General features: G+C 44.9%; 1 protein-coding gene across 2 annotated transcripts; it reads right to left on the bottom strand.

The window, feature by feature from the left end:
• Positions 1–1,034: 1,034 nt before the first annotated feature.
• LOC115457819 (monocarboxylate transporter 13-like) lies at positions 1,035–11,257 on the bottom strand. Of its 2 annotated transcripts, none has more exons than XM_030187444.1 (6): positions 11,231–11,257; positions 9,841–10,008; positions 6,413–6,631; positions 5,098–5,241; positions 3,698–4,483; positions 1,035–1,561 (listed from the first exon to the last, which is right to left on the bottom strand). In XM_030187444.1, the coding sequence occupies exons 3-6, from the start codon at positions 6,621–6,623 to the stop codon at positions 1,290–1,292; spliced, it is 1,413 nt and encodes a 470-aa protein (XP_030043304.1). In that variant the 5' UTR covers positions 6,624–6,631; positions 9,841–10,008; positions 11,231–11,257; the 3' UTR covers positions 1,035–1,289. The 2 variants fall into 2 exon arrangements, with proteins under 2 accessions (XP_030043304.1, XP_030043305.1); XM_030187445.1 differs by having other exon boundaries at positions 6,413–6,623.
• Between the last annotated feature and the right edge of the window lie 6,703 nt (positions 11,258–17,960).

The raw sequence follows: 17,960 nt of genomic DNA, 5'->3' as shown, positions 1-17,960 counted from the left end.
ACCCCATGAGAAACTGAGAAATATTGACACATAACCCCAGCAGTGTTTTGGTACTTACTGCAACTTTTACACAAGTGTGTGGGGGGGGGGGGGGAGAGGGAGGGAGGGGATCTGCGTTCTGGGACAGCACCCTTGGTGAGAAGCAAAGAGAACGAGAGAGACAGAGCTCTACAGTTCAATATTATGAAGAGCGGTAGATCTGAGAGTTTGACGTTATATTTAACATCCAGGTGGAGAGGGGACCACTTCTAGTCACTCTCAAGATCTTCTGCAATGGATCCACCCTTTTCTGGAGGTCCTCTGTGATATTTCGCTTGGGTGTCTTCAGTTTGAATTTCTGCCATTAACCCTGGCTTAAGAATGGGGTCCGTTCCTGTCGTGGTAGGTGCTGCATTTCACAGTAAAACATGGAGGGAGGAAAGGTGGAGAAAGACTTCCCACCGAGCAGTGCCTGACACCGAAGAAACACACACAGAAAGTCAGCTGGAGACTGAGAAGAGATTATTGTGTCTACAAACTGTGGGACTATCACCTTCCTTCTGAATATCTTATCTTACATTGTCCCAGCCTTACTGTGAATGATGGTTTTTTTTTGTTTGTTTTTGTTTTGTATTCTTTTGAGACAATTTGTCCTGACCGCTCCAACCTTCTTTGTGCCAGTGTATCTGACTTTGTTTATAACATCCTAATGGCTGTGCAAGAGGCTGTCTTATTCCTATAAGACTGCCTCACATTAATTCTAATGTATTGCTGGCTCTGTGTGAGAGCCTCTTATATTCATAAGAGCATCTCACAGTGATTGCAATATATTCATAGCTCCAGGGCCGGATTTATGCATATTGTGGCCTCTAACCTGTAACATTTAAGAGGGCCCCCACTCCCCTCTATTAAGCAGGAAGTACATTTTAAGTTTAATAGTTTTCCACGCAAGTGAAGTGTGAGGCTCCTAGCTGTAGCTTGTCTAGCTTATACAGAAATCCAACCCTGAATGGCTCTGAGAGAGGCCCTCTTACCACTTAAAAGCACCTCTCATCGATTATTTCTAGTCTATTAGTGGCTACAGATATAATAATAAAGCTCTTTTGAAGTGATCCCACCTTCTTTGCTACTCTCCACTGGTCTGTAAACTAGAGGGCAGGAGAGACCACAAAGCAAGCCACAGTAGCAGTGACCACTAAAGTTAATCCGACAGGATAGGGGTGCAGGTGGGTCTCGGAGCCACCCCCCACCCCTGTACTCCAGCAGATGTCATCATCAAGTAAGATCTGTGAAATGCCACCTGCAGAAATTTAGCAGCTGCTGTCTGAGAGGACGGTGGACAGCCGAGTGGTCTGGGATGAGCGGAGGGAGTGGTCTGTGGAAGACCTGGAGATCAAGGCACTGGACGACAGGGGATCCTCTTCGGGCGTCAGGGGATCCGGGGTCTTCTTCTTTAGACAGGCGGAGGAGGCACAGGAAAAGAAAGACGGGAGGCCCAGCAAGATGCAGCTGCCCAAGAGGATGAACGTGGCACAAAGCAGGAAGGAGGCTTGGAAGTTTCCGGTGAGGTCGCGGAGGAATCCTGCAAGTTGAGAGTGAGAACATAATGAATCAGAAGATCCTGCCTCTCCGATTGGTTGATCAGCCCTTGGACTCAGGGATGGATTCACCAATAGGCAGAATAGACAACTACCGGGGGTGGGGGGGGGGAGGGGAACAACTGCAGGGCTGTGGGGGCACCAGTAAAAGTAAATTCCAGCAACACGATCTCTGGGTAGAGACGGGCACCTAGAAAGTTTTCATTCTGAGTTTGAGTGGTATTTTTTTCAGGTGGAAACGAATGTCATTAAGAGTGCACAACGCAGACAACAGATTTTGGGTGAGCCTAGGCAAGAAGTGGGTGGGCACCAAGTGTTCTCCCCCATCCCAACCATCACAAAAAAAATACACCAGCTGGCGGGGAAATGCTTCTTTCCACCTTGGCAGTCTGCAGCAGGCATACGCTGAAAACAGAGCATGCGCAGGTGCCGGTATCGTGGAGAGTAGCGTTTTTGTTACCATTAGGGGGAAGTCTTCAGCTGGCCGAGCTTGGGATCCCCACCAGCTACCGCTAAACGTGTGCTACTGTTGGGTGGGCCTGAGCCCTAAATGGGTGGGCCCCGGCCCACCCAGGCCCACCTGCGGCTACGCCACTGCTACCCCCCTCCTCCCAATTCTTGCACACCCAGTTATAGAATAGGGTTAGTTCCGCATGTAATATAATTAGCTAATTAGCACTTAATTGAAGATAAGAACCAATAATTGGCATTAACAAGCACTAATTAGCAACGGCTCGTGTAACTGACTTACGCCCCCATTCTGTAAACTGAGCGCCTAAGGCAGTGTTTCCCAAGTCCGGTCCTGGAGCTACCCCCTGGCCAGTCAGCTTTTCAGGATACCCACAGTGAATGTGCATGAAAGATATTTGCATATAATGGAGGCAGTGTATGCAAATCAAGGTCATGCATATTCATTGTGGGTATCCTGAAAACCTGACTGGCAAGGGGGTAGCTCCAGGACCGGACTTGGGAAACACTGGGCTAAGGACTACAGTGTGCAAATGCAAGGGGGGGGGGGGACGTAAATGTGGGAGGGGCAAGGGCGTATCAGGGACGTTCCGAACACTCCTGCGCACTTTAGAGAACAGTTGCATTTACACGTCCAACTGCCGCGCTTAGGCCCCACCGTTTACGTCAGGCGTAGGCAGGGCATATGTCATTGCACCTAAAGTTTGGCGCATAACTGCGGACTTAGGCTAGTATTTTATAACGGATTTGGCGCAATTCTGCCGTTCCAGAATACTAGCTTAGCGCCCAGTTTTCTGGGGCCTAACTTTTAGCGCTTTTCCTGACAGAAGGACGTGTGCTAACCCTCGTGCATTCTATCGGGAAAGAGCGTGCAAATACTACACGCTCATTCCGGAGAATGCACACGGCTATCGGCAGACCATCCCTGTCACAGGGGCCAGCACATGCCTGGAGCTGCCGTAACTTTAGAGTAGGCCCCTGCTAGCTGTATTTTGTGTGTGGGAGTGGGGGGGGGGGGGTCAGCTAGCAGTCCCCTTGTTCCTTGGGGTACACCACTGCTGAACACTCTGGCTTCCTTTGCACATCTATTAAGGAACAACGATGGCAGGCTCAGATCTGATAGTGCCCCATAACAGTGTTTTTAAACTTTTGCCCTGATGCTATAGCGCCCCCCTCCCTCCGTGACTTGAAGCAACTCTCTCTTATCTTATTGCAGAGATAATACACACTGCTACATGAAACTGTATTTTTGCAACCTCTGGCAAATGGTGACAGGATTAATTCACAAAGCAAAAGTTCTTGCTTAGATCAAGCATTATTGTCTAAATAGATAATACAGACCCCTACAAATAGCCTTTGTACACATAAGGAATGGAGTGGAGGAGTGGCCTAGTGGTTAGAGCACTGGTCTTGCAATCCAGAGGTGGCCGGTTCAAATCCAGCTGCTGCTCCTTGTGATCTTGGGCAAGTCACTTAACCCTCCATTGCCTCAGGTACAAACTTAGATTGTGAGCCCTCCTGGGACAGAGAAATATCCAGAGTACCTGAATGTGACTCACCTTGAGCTACTACTGAAAAAGGTGTGAGCAAAATCTAAATAAATAAAATAAATTATCAGAGATTAATTGTGGCTGCACCATTTTCCTTCTTACCTGAAAGAGGGGGACCCAGTAGCCCCCCAAAACTCATGACCATCAGGCACAGCCCTATGGCATTTGTCACTCTGGAGACCCCCACAATGTCAGGCACCACAGCAAAGATCAAGGGAGCGAAGCCGCCAGCGCTGCATCCGTAGAAGGTTCCCAGGGCCATGATACTGAAATAGGATTCGCCAAAGGGCAACATGAGCAGGCTGAGTCCCGTCAAGGTGTTCCACAGGAACAGGAGCTGCGCTGATGACAGGAGCTTTAGGTCGGCGAAACAGCCCGAAATGAGTCTCATGGCTGCATCTGCCAGGGCCGTGACAGACATTAGAAAAGCTGCCTCATAGCTGCTCAGGCCTAGGTCTGTACCATGTGGTACCAGGTGCACATAGGGGACGAAATATCCAGTACCTATGAAAAGGAGCCCTATTGTATATACAACAAATCCACGGTTTCGGAACAAGCTGAGGTCAAAGATAGAAGAAATTTTCCTTAGGCACAGCTGGCCCCTGGAGGCATCCTCAGATTTTGCAGACTCCTTGATAACCTTGCCTTGCAATGTCGTGGGTCGGAGCAGTGCTCCGCACACACAGAGGTTGAGCACGATGGCAGACAGAATCAGGAGGGCACCCCGCCAGCTGTAGTTATCAATCAGGACTTGGAAGAATGGTGAGAAGAGGAAAGAGGAAATTCCATTGCCAGTCAGAGCCAGGCCCAAGGCAAGGACACGGCGACGGGTAAAGTACTTGGGAATCATGCCCATTGTCGGGGTGAAGACCAGCGCCCAGCCAAAACCTGATCAAAAGAAAGAGCTATTTTACATTCTCTGTACATCAATGCAAGTTGGGTTGATGTCCGTTATCCCACATCCCACTTAACCGATGCTTTGCCCTGGCCAGGTCAAGATAGATACGTGGAATCCGAAGTGATAAGATTTACTATGGGGCTCATTTTCGAAAGAGAAAAACATCTAAAAAGTGACATTAATTTGGATGTTCTCACCAAAACATCCAAATTAATATTTTTGAAACTCACTTTCCAGTCGTTTTTCTATGCACTTTTCTTCATTCATCCACCCTCATCTTCTACATATCCTCATTCAGTTATTACTCATCATCGGTCTAGTCATCCATCCACCACCACCTGTTTCTCCTTACCTCCTCCTTCCATCTCCCACCATGTTGTCTCTTTTCATCCCCATGTCCATGTCAGCTGCTATCATCTATCTTTCCTTATTCACTCTTCATCCATCCGCTTCTGTCCCTGTCTATCCGCCCTTTCATCTTCTCTCCCCTCCACTCATTCTACTCCCATCCATCATAATCTACCCCTCTTCGTTCATCCTCTGCTTATCATTCGGTCTTTTGTGTATTTGAGACATTGGTTGCTTTTGCTCATTTGCTACCCACCTGTAAGCATCCCAAGGCCAAGGTAGAGATGTAACAGACTGTTTCCAAACGAGGCCAGCAGGATACCCAAGCATGATAGGATGCCTCCTCCCATCACCACTAACCGTTCTCCGTACTGTGAGCTGATCGCACTACCAATGGGACCTGAAGTCATGTAGGCAAGAGAAGAAAAAGCATGCCTGAATACAGCTAGTAGAGAGAACTCCAGGAGATTAGAGATATACTGAAATCTTGGCCACCTGCCCAACCAGTCCAGAAGAGACTGCATGTACTTTTTGACTACAGTATATAAAAAATCTTGGTTGGTATTCTTTTGTGTGTGCGTTCATGGAACCTTGACGAAAATATGTCTACAGTTGGAATGAATGATTACGCTCTACTTGTATGTAACTACATAACACACTTTCAGTTTGGTTTTGGGACAGAACTTGGTTCTAAGTTTGATACTACTTCACGTGGATACCAGTGGCAAAGCTATGGGGTGGGCACGGGGGCCTGAGCCCCCTCAAAGTGGCTCCAGGGCCCCCAGTTTGGCTGGCGAAGGTCCCCAACCCCCACCAGGCATCTGTCCCATGCTGGTCTTACATTGCTGGTGCCCTGTCCTGTTTTTCAGCGCCGTGCACGCTTGCTCAGATTCATTAAAACGAGTGTGCAAGGCGCTGAAAGCAGGAAAGGGCGCCAGCAATGTAAGACCAGCGTGGGACAAACAGTTTAGCTGGTGGGGATTGGGGACCCCCACCGGCCAAACTGGGGGCCCTGGAGCCACTTTGAGGGGGCCCAGGACCCTGTGGTCCCCCATAGCTATGCCACTGGTTTGATATGAAATCCAGGAAGTCCTCCGGGGTATCAAGCCAACTTCCTGTGGCAGCTGCGACGAGTGGCAGCGGGGGAGGGTGGCAGCAGGGAGGTGGGCCAAAATGTGCCCCCCCCCCCTCCTGTCAAGGTCTGGCTATGCCCCTGATGGATACATTATCTGGGCAATACAAAACAGCGATCCTGTTGCATAAGAAACACCAGCCTAACCTCTACTGCAACACTCGTCCAAAATTTCCATTTGCTTATCCTGTACCCATCTCCTTTCTGCCTCTTTACCCCTCTCCTACTCCTTCACCCCTGTCCTTCCCTACCTACCTATCCCTTTTGTTATTCTGTTATATTTAACTTTTATTTTCTCATCAATATCCTGCAATCCCTGTTACTATGTAAGCCGCATTGAACCTGCTTTGAGTGGGAAAGCGCGGGGTACAAATGTAATAATAGCAATTAGGCTGTGCTTCTCACTCCCCTTTTCCTTTCCCCCAACTTAAGAACTCACTTGCAAATTGCTGCACTGCGATGGCAATGGAGGAGATCCAGGAGACCTCCCCGGATGACTTGTCGAAAAACTGGACAAACTCCACAAAGAAAACTCCCACTGAACGGATGATCCCATAGGATAGAGAGTTCATCAGGAACGCTGCCAGGACAATCCACCAGCCCCAGCCTCCATCTGGGGGCACAGTGTCTCGGGGGGCAGTTGTGGACATCTTGTGGGCTGGAAAGAGCATGAAAACACACATTATCATATCTGTCCCACACTATGCACTCATGGGTGAATCGCTTCATAAAGACGGTTAATAAATCCCAATAAATACATAAATAATGGCAACTCACAACGTAAGTGAAAGGGGGAAGGGGATGGGATTTGATATACCATATAAATAGCACTTAGGCTATTCCTAGACAAAGTAATATTTCTAGGGAATTAGCACCCGAAAGTTTCTTTAATTCACTTGTTTTATCTACCAAATTCATAAGTACATAAGTATTGCCATACTGGGAAATCGAGCCCAGCCAGCATCCTGTTTCCAACAGTGGCCAATCCAGGTCACAAATACCCGGCAAGATCCCGAAAATGTACAAAACATTTTATACTGCTTATCCCAGAAATAGTGGATTATCCCCAAGTCCATTTAATAACGGTCTATGGACTTTTCCTTTAGGAAGCCGTCCAAACCTTTTTAAAACTCCGCTAAGTTAACCGCCTTTACCACATTCTCTGGCAACAAATTCCAGAGTTTAATTACACGTTGAGTGAAGAAACTTTTTCTCCGTTTCGTTTTAAATTTACTACATTGTAGCTTCATCGCATGCCCCCTAGTCCTAGTATTTTTGGAAAGCGTGAACAGACGCTTCACATCTACCCGTTCCACTCCACTCAGTATTTTATAGACTTCTATCATATCTCCCCTCAGCCGCCTTTTCTCCAAGCTGAAGAGCCCTAGCCGCTTTAGCCTTTCCTCATTGGGAAGTCGTCCCATCCCCTTTATCATTTTCGTCGCCCTTCCCTGCACTCTTTAGTATTTGCACATAAATAAACAACACAAGGGGAGACATTGAAACCTGGGCAGGGTCATTGCAAGAGTATTAGGCACTCTAAATAATCTTCTGTTTTGTCCCTGCCACTATTAACTGTCAAGTCTCAAGCCCCTTCCCCCACTGAGATTTTTTTAAAAATTAAACTTAACAATTATTATTACCCCAACATCAGCCTTTCCAGAGTAATCCTTTGCAAAATGGACATCATACTTTTTTTTAAATTAATTAACTGATTGAATGGGATTTATTAACTGCCTTTTTGAAGAGATTCACCCAGAGTGGGGTCTAAACTTACAAATTTTGTTAACAGCATAACAACAGTAAAATGACCAAATATAAGAATAAATACAAGCAGTGAGGTAAACTTTGGAGATGGCAAAACATGAAACGGTATCAGAAATATAAACATTGAACAGCCCTGTAAAGCAATCGTACGACAGAAAAACGATGTGTCAGCAGAATATGAATGATACTGTAATTGGCATCCCGGAAGCACATTCATATAACGTATATGATACTCACACAGTGCATACATTTACGGTGTAAGCTTTCTAGCTTTTATGCATGATTCATATTTGTTTATTGTTATGATTTGTATTTTAGATATCATTTTAATTTGTATGTTTATTTATTAGTGTTTCAACCCTGATGCAGCCATTTTGATGAAACATGGCCACGTCAGGTCTTTTTGAATAAAGGATTTTTTGGACTCCTGGTCTGGTTTGTGTTCTGTTTCTTGCTGTGTGCTGCAGACCTGCAAAGCCTCTTTTTTGGTACAGAATAATACAAGCAAAACACAGTAGAACATTCAAATAACATAGATATATACATTATATGTAGAGAGAAAGGGAATGGAACTTGATATACTGCCTTTCTATGGTTTTTGCAACTACATTCAAAATGGTTTGCATAGTATATACAGGTATTTATTTGTACCTGGGGCAATGGAGGGTTAAGTGACTTGTCCAGAGTCGCAAGGAGCTGCAGTGAGAATTGAACCCAGTTCCCCAGGATTGAAGTCTGCTGCATGAACCACTAGGCTACACCTTGGGATTCTGGAATCTTGCTTTTCTTTGGGGTTCTAAGTGGAATGTTGCTACTCTTTGAGATTGTGCCTGGAATCTTGTTAATGGGACTTGATATACCGCCTTTCTGTGGTTTTTCCAACTACATTCAAAGCGGTTTACATAGTATATTCAGGTACTTATTTGTACCTGGGGCAATGGAGGATTAAGTGACTTGCCCAGAGTCAAAAGGAGCTGCAGTGGGAATCGAACCCAGTTCCTCGGGATCAAAGTCCGCTGCACTAACCGAGAGGATCATATCTACATAATGAGGGACAATTTGCAAAGGCCATTTTATCCAGGTCAATGGGCTATTTGAAAACTGTCTACCCTTCCTGCAGGTAAAGAACAGACTGATGGTTTGTGCATTTGGGCAGCTGTCAGGGTCTATTGTTTGGTCTTGCATGCAGCTGTGCCTTGCTGCTCCCCAATGGCTGAGTCTGAGTTAATCCTGAGCAACACCCCACTAACTGAATCACTATTAGAGACCAGGCAAGTCCAGGTTCAGCCTAGATCTTCAGGATATCCCTAATAAATATGCATGAAAGAGATGTACACACAGTGGAGGTAAATGACATGCAAATCTCTTCATGTATGTTCTTTAGGGAGACTCAGAAAATTTGGCCTTTTTGCAGCCCTCAAGGACTGACCTTGGACAAGCTTGTTATAGACCAAGGACATGGAGAGACCCCTACATGAGGGCCGGCTCACCCTACGGACCAGGTGAGGCACTGGCTCGGGGTGCCAGTGATACAGGGCACCAAAATCCCGGCCCAACATTTCTCACTTTCTCTTCCCTCCCCACCGTGGGTGGGGAGAGGGAGGGAAGGGAGAGATGCTGGACCAGGATTTGGGATTTTGCCACCCTTAATCACCAGCAGTGTGGGGCAGGGGGGGGGCTTGAAAGAGAGAGGGAGCTACTGGTTTGTGGGGGAGAGGACATTGAAGCAAAACTTGTCCCTTGAACCAGGCCAGTTCTAAACCTTTTACTCATTTATTCCTGGTCTACCTATTAACCCCTGTGTTGGTATGGAGAGGGGGGTCTCACAATTCAGCCTTTGGTTTCTCCCCCTTCCTATGCACTGGTCTTTCTGGGATGTTGAGAGAGGTTGAGAGGGTGGTGGAAGCGTGGAATGGCCTCCCGGTGGAGGTGGTGGAGTCGAGGACTGTTCCAGAATTTAAAAAGCATGTGGGATCGCTTAGGAACAGGAAGAATTAGGGGTTACAGAGGATGGGCAGACTGGATGGGCCATTTGGCCTTTATCTGCCGTCACGTTTCTACGTTCATAGTCTCTGGGTCTTTCTTGAGCTTTCACCTTACCTTGCACAGCGTAGAGCTGACCTCCGGCTTGCCCGAGTGGCTACCTCAATTGTGTTCCATAGATCAGATAGGAGCCAGGCAGGGTTCTCAAAACCCACGGGCTGCACCAGTGAGGAAATGGGAGGCTTATCTGGCTGATGCTGGAAGCCTCTGCAAGACTTTAGTCACCTGAAGAGACAAGCAGATCAGCGGCTGAAAGCACAGTGTGAGCCGCCCCACCCTCCCCTCTTCACCCCTGTCATCCCTTGAGGTTCTGTACCATGAAAGGGAAGAGAATGGGACAGGTAGGTGGAACGAGAGGAATCTCTCTTCGGTTTAGGCATGCATATGGGTTCCTTCCTTCATGGGACTTAGATCATCCATGAAAGCTATTGACAAATTAACTAACTTCCACAAATCCCTGAAAACTCATCTGTTCCAAAAGGCCTACAAGGAAAATACATAGCCTACAAACTACTTGAACAAATCACACAGTTACCACAGCTCACCTCTAACTTACCCAACACTTTCCGTCTATGCTCCCTTACCTAATCTTTAAACAGTAATAATTGTACTTATTATCATGTAACGACTATGCCTATCTTCTCTTACCAACGTTCAAAGTATAAGAAATGTACCTGTTAACACGAAATGATGATGTCATAACCACACTCTGTAAGCCACTTTGAGCCTACAAATAGGTGGGAAAAGGTGGGATACAAATGCAATAAATAAATGGTGCTGTTCATTTAATTTATGCAGATATAACCAGGGCTTTTTTGGGAGGGGTACTCGGGGGTACTGAGTACTGGCACCTTTTCCATTGTCTGCTAAAATCGACCTATGGTCCCCAAGTTTTAAATGAAAGAGCTCAGGCTCTACACACCAATTCTGCCTTGTCATAGGTTCTGTGACTGGTTGCAGGGGGCCTGGCTATTGTGGGGTGGGTCCCTCGGTGATCACCCCACCCCTGAAGGGTGGCCTGGCATTTGAGTACCGGCACCTTTTTGGCTAGAAAAAAAATGCACTGGATATAACACTACTAAAAAAAAGATCTGGAGAATATTTGGAACAGAGTTCTCTCTCTCCTCCTTCTCTGCATTTACTTGTCTCTCTTTCTCTCTCTCTCCACCTCTCCCCTCTCTCTCCATTCCCCAGCGCTGCCTCTCTCTGTGATTTCAGGCAGCCTTCAATGATCTCCACCACCACCACATCCTCCCTTTAATCCGTGTATATATAATACAACTGCTACAGCTGAGCTGCTTCCTTCCCTGTCACTGTCCCTCTCCCTATCTGTCTCCCAGATCACTCTACACACCTTCAGCCCTGATGCTGGGAAGCTTGTTGTCCCAGTCCTGAGTGCTGGAAGGAACCCACTGTGGTCAGTCAGGCAGCAAGTTTTAGCACTCACCAGGAGTAAAACCAATGGTCATCCAAGGAACCTGTTGCAGAAGTTCTGGGAAGTGAGAGACAGAGAAACTCAGTTAGGTAATAACGGCTCCTCCCTGTCCCTTTGTCAGCCTCCCACTTTCGCCTACTTGGTTAAGTCTTTTGCCTTTTGCAAAACAAAACTGGATATAAAAGGAAAGGACAAAAACACACCCTGAATGTGCCTTGTAGGGCAGAAGGTTTGGGGATTGAGACTGACTGTTACAGAGCAGGTGAAGGGTGAAAGCAGGAAGCCAGCATCCTCTTCTCCTGACTGTCACTCTGTCAACTCCAAATGGATAAATGTAGAAAGTGTGGGCACAGCTTAGCTGAATCTGTGGGGCACAGAGTTTGTCACCTTGAAGCCTGGCAGGCTCAGAGGGTGGATGACAGCTGATAAAAAACCAGCAATGGCCCGGTAGGGTACGGTTAGGGTTGTAACTGCCGCTCCATGCAGGTTACTTGGATGAAATAGGTGAGAGGGCATTTTCAGTGGGGGCACATTCTGAATGGAATAAACTTCCTTTGGCATTCAGATATTTAGATAACACAAGTGTGTTTTGGAAAAAAAATTAAAGGCTGCTTTTTACTGAGGCATTTAGCGTGTAAATGAGTGGTTAGCTTAGCAGGGTTTAAAAAGGTTTGGATAATTTCCTAAAAGAAAAGCCCATAAGCCATTATTAAGAAGGACTTGTGAAAATCCACTGCTTATTCCTAGGATCTTGCCAGGTACTTGTGACCTGGACTGGCCACTGTTGGAAAGAGGATTCTGGACTTGATGGACCTTCAGTCTGTTCCAGTATAGCAACACTTATCTACTTAGCGTGGGGATTATATTTTATCAGGCTCATGATGTGAACATGAGGCGCATTTGTGTTTTAAAAAGCATTTTATACAGGTGCGCTGAAAAATGATTCTGCGCCTGCCCCAAACCTGCGCCTACACTACCGCAAGCCATTTTTCAGCGCACCTTAGTGAAAGGACCCCCCCCATAGTTAGGGTTACAAAATCAGCACCCCAAAACAAACAGCTTATGCTCTCTCCCTGCATTCCTTTCCTAACCTAATGGATCTTCAGTCTTTTAATTTTTTTCCACCCACTTGCTCACCTTTGAAGGGTTAGAAAGCGGAGGAGGGGGTCAGCCAATGAGAACAGAGCTGATGAATGTGTGCTGGATCATACACCTTGCAATCCCTACCCGATAGCCAGGATGGATGGATTTCCTCTAGCCCTCAGGAAAGGGAAAGGGAAATGGGACTTGATATACATATACTGCCTTTCTGAGCTTTTCACAACTATTTCTCATCTTCCAATGTGGTATATATCATTCAGTGTAAAAAATGTAACGAAGGATGCTATATTGGAGAAACAGGCCAGATGCTTAAGACAAGATTCAATTTACATAGACATCATATGAACAATACTGGTGCCAGCAGGGTTCCCACACCTGTTGGGCAACATTTTACAGGACCAGGACACTGCACCAGTGACTTCACAGTGAGAATCCTCAAAGGTAACTTTAAAACCATACAAGAACGTAAGACCTTTGAAGTCAGAATGATTGAATATTTTAACACCCAACAGAAAGGACTTAACAAGGATCTGGGGTTTCTAACCCATTATAAACCATAAAGCTGTATGTCTCTATTGATCACCCTCCCCTCACCTATCCACACCCATCCTGTTAGAATATCAATGATATGCTTTGATGTCCCCATGCATACCTCCTACCCACCCCCATCCTCCCACCCTGTCAGACTGTCATAGTAATGCTTGAATGTTTTCACTTATATACACTGTCAGCTACCACATTTGCTTATTTCCGATCTGAGGAAGAAGGGCAACCTTCGAAAGCTAATCAAGAAATGTATTAAGTTATGTCCAATAAAAAAGGTATCATCTTATTTTCTTTTCCATGTTTTATTTTGTTTGATTTCTATTGATAACCTTAAGAGTGGACTAACACGGCTACCACACTCCACAACTACATTCAACGTGGTTTACATATACACCTTACACTAGAAAGCCATGCGGAAAAACACAACAAAGAAAATGTTTCACTCAATGTGGAAACTCAAAAGAATAAAACCTTTCTTCCCAAGGGAAACATTCCGCAGCCTGGTACAATCAATGGTACTAAGCCAACTAGACTACTGCAATGCCATCTATGCCGGATGCAAAGAACAAATTTATTTGCTGCACTTGTATCCCACATTTTTCCACCTATTTGCAGGCTCAATATGGCTCACAAAATGTTATAGCAACATGTACACATTATAGGATAAGAATTTCAAAATATAGATACAGATGGGTACGTAGAATATCAAAGCAATCATAGTAACGGAATAATAATTTTACAATTATTACAAATAAGAAACTCCAAACTGCCCAAAACACAGCAGCCAGACTCATATTTGGAAAAACGAAATATGAAAGCGCCAAACCCCTAAGAGAACAACTACATTGGCTCCCACTAAAAGAATGTATTACGTTCAAAATCGGCACTTTGGTTCATAAAATCATACACGGTGAAGCACCGGTGTACATGTCAAGCCTCATAGACTTACCAGGAATTCTACTAGATCATCACGCACGTTCCTGAATCTCCACTACCCCAGATGCAAAGGACTAAAATTTAAGCTAACATATGCATCCAGTTTCTCCTAAGTAAGCACGCAACTGTGGAATGCACTACCAAAAGCCACAAAAACAACACACGACATAACTAATTTCTGAAAATTACTAAAAACCAACCTATTTAATAAGGCATACCACAATGATCCATCCTAAATGCCAGAGAACAAAATTCACACCAGAACGGCACAAAACGGAACTCCCAATCGCTGACTGTTTAAACTAATTTATCACGACTGAACTTTAACCTAATACTTATATCTTATAATACTTATATCTTGCCTAACACCTTCCTTCTCTCCTCCCTCACCTAATCTTTGTACATTACTAATTGTATCCGATATCATGGAATGATTATGTCATAACCAAACTCTGTAAGCCACATTGAGCCTGCAAAGAGGTGGGAAAATGTGGGATACAAATGCAATAAATAAATAAATAAAATACTTTTTATTTCTCATTACGAAAATGAATTCTCTTTACTTGATTGCCTAATCCACTCTGTCACCTGCTCTATAATTATGTATTTCTCATTCCGGAATTGGCAATCGCATTATGGAATAATAATGTAAACAACATTGAGCCTGCAAATAGGTGGGAAAATGTGGGATACAAATGCTACAAAATAAATACATATATTCAGGTACCAGGGGCAATGGAGGGTTAAGTGACTTACCCAGAGTCACAAGGAGCTGCATTGGGAATTGAACTCAGTTCTCCAGGATCGAGGTCCTCTGCACTAACCACTAGGCTACTCCTCCACTTCAGAAGTAAAGGTGGAGAGTGAGCGGAGAGGCTAGTGACAGTCTGCTGGCAGCCATGCTGTAGAGGTTTAATGTATGTATGCATTGGAGAGCCGCTCACCTCCTGTACTTAAACACTGGCGTGAATGTTAATCTGAGTTAGGGAGGAGCCATACCTCTGGCCTCAAAATCCATATGGTATGTGCACGTGTCTGCTGGGGTGGAAAGGTAGTTCTAATCAGATAATAAATGCCTGGAAAAAAATTTATTAGCTTTAATTAGATTATCTTTGGTAGATGGTTCATCCTCAGAATAATTGTATCAGAGGCCACGAAGGTGAGACCTGCAGAATTAATAAGGAGTGTCTCAAACGGTACAGGACCTGCACCGTGAACTTACCATTTATTTTTTTATTTTATTTTTTGTTACATTTGTATCCCACCTTTCCCCACTTACTAGTAGGTTCAAAGCGGCTTACATAGTTCCCGGAGAGGTGGTTACAGACTCCGGTGTGAACAAATACAGTTTAGGGGTACTATTACAGTGACGAGTGCAGTAAAGACGTATCGGTAAATAGGTTGGGGTGATTCAGACAAAATGTTAGGGTGTGATCATGCGTCGGGGTTGAGAACTGTCCGTTTCCTGATTAAAATGCCATAGTTCATTATTCGGTGTTTAAGTCAGATACCGTGGGGTATGCCTTCTTGAACAGGTGAGTTTTTAGGGTTTTTTTTTTTTTTCCCGGAATTCTAGATGATTATTCGTAGATTTCAGGCGTTTTGATAGAGAATTCCAGAGCTGCTTGCATATTTTATTTATTTATTTTTTTAATTTATCATTTTACTTAATCACATTCACATTTATCACATAAATGTAAGGAAAAACAGGAATTAATATAAGGAAAAAGAAAACATTTTCTCTCATCAACATTATTATAATTGTCCACAATTGGGGGGATCCAAGATCAGGAAAACAATCTCAAAATGGTTAATCTTACAAATTCATATTTTGAGGGAGGAAGGTGAATCGGTAATTGCAGCCGGTACAGTGGTAACTAAAGGAAGTTGCTGCAGAGGGTTCTTCATCTGTTCTTTTAACTCCACAAACTCTTGTAATTTCTTGGGTTCAACAAATAAGTAATCAGGAAATAAAACACTTACAAGGGAATCGCTCTAGGAAGGTCCCACCTAGGGCAATGATTCTTGGCTTAAAAGCCAACAGTTCACACCTCCTAGTCTGCGATTCCCTTGATAAGTCAGGAAATATATTTATCTTTGAACCCAAAAAACTATCAGCCATGTATCGGAAATACAATTTCAAAACATTGTTCCTATCTAAATCAAAGGCAAAAGTCACTAGTAATATAACTCTATATATAGGGTATTTTAGGAAGATTTATCATTCTCAAGTTATTTTTCCTTAATTGGTTCTCCAGAAGTTCCACTTTTTTACAAGAAACATGACTGTCCTTCATTATTGTATCTATCTTTATTTATTAGTTATATTTGTATCCCACATTTTCCCACCTCTTTGCAGGCTCAATGTGGCTTACATAGTACCGTAAACGGCGTTAACCGATTCCAGTATGAACAAATACAAGTTATGAACATAGTAACATAGTAGATGATGGCAGAAAAAGACCTGCACGGTCCATCCAGTCTACTCAACAAGATAAACTCATATGTGCTACTTTTTGTGTATACCTGACCTTGATTTGTACCTGTCCTTTTCAGGGCACAGACCCTGTAAGTCTGCCCAGCACTGACCCCGCCTCCCGCCACCGGCTCTGGCACAGACCGTATAAGTCTGACCAGCACTATCCCCGCCTCCCAACCACCAGCCCCGTCTCCCACCACCAGCTCTGGCACAGACTGTATAAGTCTGCCCAGCACTATCCCCGCCTCTGCCACCCAATCTCGGCTAAGCTCCTTAGGATCCGTTCCTTCTGAACAGGATTCCTTTATGTTTATCCCACGCATGTTTGAATTCCGTTACCGTTTTCAGTTCCACCACCTCTTTATGAACAATTACAAGGTGATTTTATGGTAGAATGAGGTACGTGCATGCTAGAGACAATTGGGGAGAACTTAGAGAGGAAGAGGAAGAGGTAGGATATGTCCATTACGGTCTTTGGTTACGTAAGAGAAACTTGACATATATATTGATTTATACTTCAGGCTTTTACAACTTGGGAACCATGCATACTCAAAGTGTATGTGCTGGATAAATGAAGGCAAAAGGCCAGCATGTGATTGCAATATCCAAATATTTTAGCAGTAGGCTTGCCACCTCTCCCAGTCCACCTGGCTGGTTCAGTCCTGGTTTTGGCTCAGAGAGATGCGATTCCTACTTTTCTTAGGATGCTTAGAATAAGACGGCATTAGCCTGTTTGGGTTGGACTGGGCTGTGGTAACAATTCTGTAAGGTCCACGAAAGTAGAGAGGAAGTGCAAGGACATGGGGTCGTAACGTGACGCCGGAGGGAGAAATGAGAGGAAATCCTCTACGGACGGAGGCCAGCAGTGGCCTGGAAGTGCCTCCAACAAAGGGGGTGGACAGCCAAACGGTGAGCACGCCTGCGGCAGATACAGCGAGAGGTGATAAGGGCTTGAAGGCAGATGCCTAGAGGCTGAGTAGGTTCTCTAGGATCTCAGCAGGCAGGGGGCAACTGGGCATGGGGGAGGGGGGGGAGGGGCGCAAGTCAAGTTTCATTCCTTCCTTCCCCCTGCTGAGGAAATAATCTGGAATATAATGAGCACCATGCAATGAGCTGGTATGTAAAGAAATCATTTAATCTGGCTCTTCTCAGGGATCCTTCTCTGTGAAGCATATCTCCTTCCTATCTTAAGTCTGTATAGGTCATCCAAAGTTAGGTGGGCAATTTTGGAACTGAGTCTGGCTAAATTGGCAATAACAATCAATAAATGACCTTATCAAGTACTAATTAACATTAATTACTGCTCTGAGCCCCTGTTCTATAACCTGTGTGCCTAACTTATCTCGTACATAATTTGAAAGGGGGTGTGGCCAAGGGTGGGGACATGGGCATTCTCAGGATTTTGGCATGAAGTTATAGAATATTTCGATTTTCACGCCTGGCTGACAGTAGTTAGCTGTGAGCATTTACAAAAGCGTTTGGCGACGGAAATGCTCACACCTAAAGTTACTGCAGAGGCATTTTTTTAATGATGAATGAGAATGTAGAGACTCTGGCATTATTACAAGTTTTGTCTATATATAAAGGTTTCATTGAAACCCCCCCCCCCCCCCCCATAAAAATTGGTTTGGTTTTTAGGGAGATACATGATGTATAGAGCAGTCTCTCAGGGATCGGTGC

Source organism: Microcaecilia unicolor, chromosome 14 (genome assembly GCF_901765095.1).
Source record: "Microcaecilia unicolor chromosome 14, aMicUni1.1, whole genome shotgun sequence".
NCBI classification, from domain to species: Eukaryota; Metazoa; Chordata; class Amphibia; order Gymnophiona; family Siphonopidae; genus Microcaecilia; species Microcaecilia unicolor.
This window is presented reverse-complemented; position numbering and strand designations above follow the sequence as displayed.

Bases quoted from the DNA above. Each gene is read 5' to 3' on its own strand.
- LOC115457819 (XM_030187444.1), bottom strand. From the start codon at position 6,623: ATGTCCACAACTGCCCCCCGAGACACTGTGCCCCCAGATGGAGGCTGG. The intron at 5,242-6,412 runs GTGAGTTCTTAA...ACATGACTTCAG, and splicing joins CGCAGTGCAGCAATTTGCAA to GTCCCATTGGTAGTGCGATC. The intron at 1,562-3,697 runs GTAAGAAGGAAA...CTCAACTTGCAG, and splicing joins ACTGGGTCCCCCTCTTTCAG to GATTCCTCCGCGACCTCACC.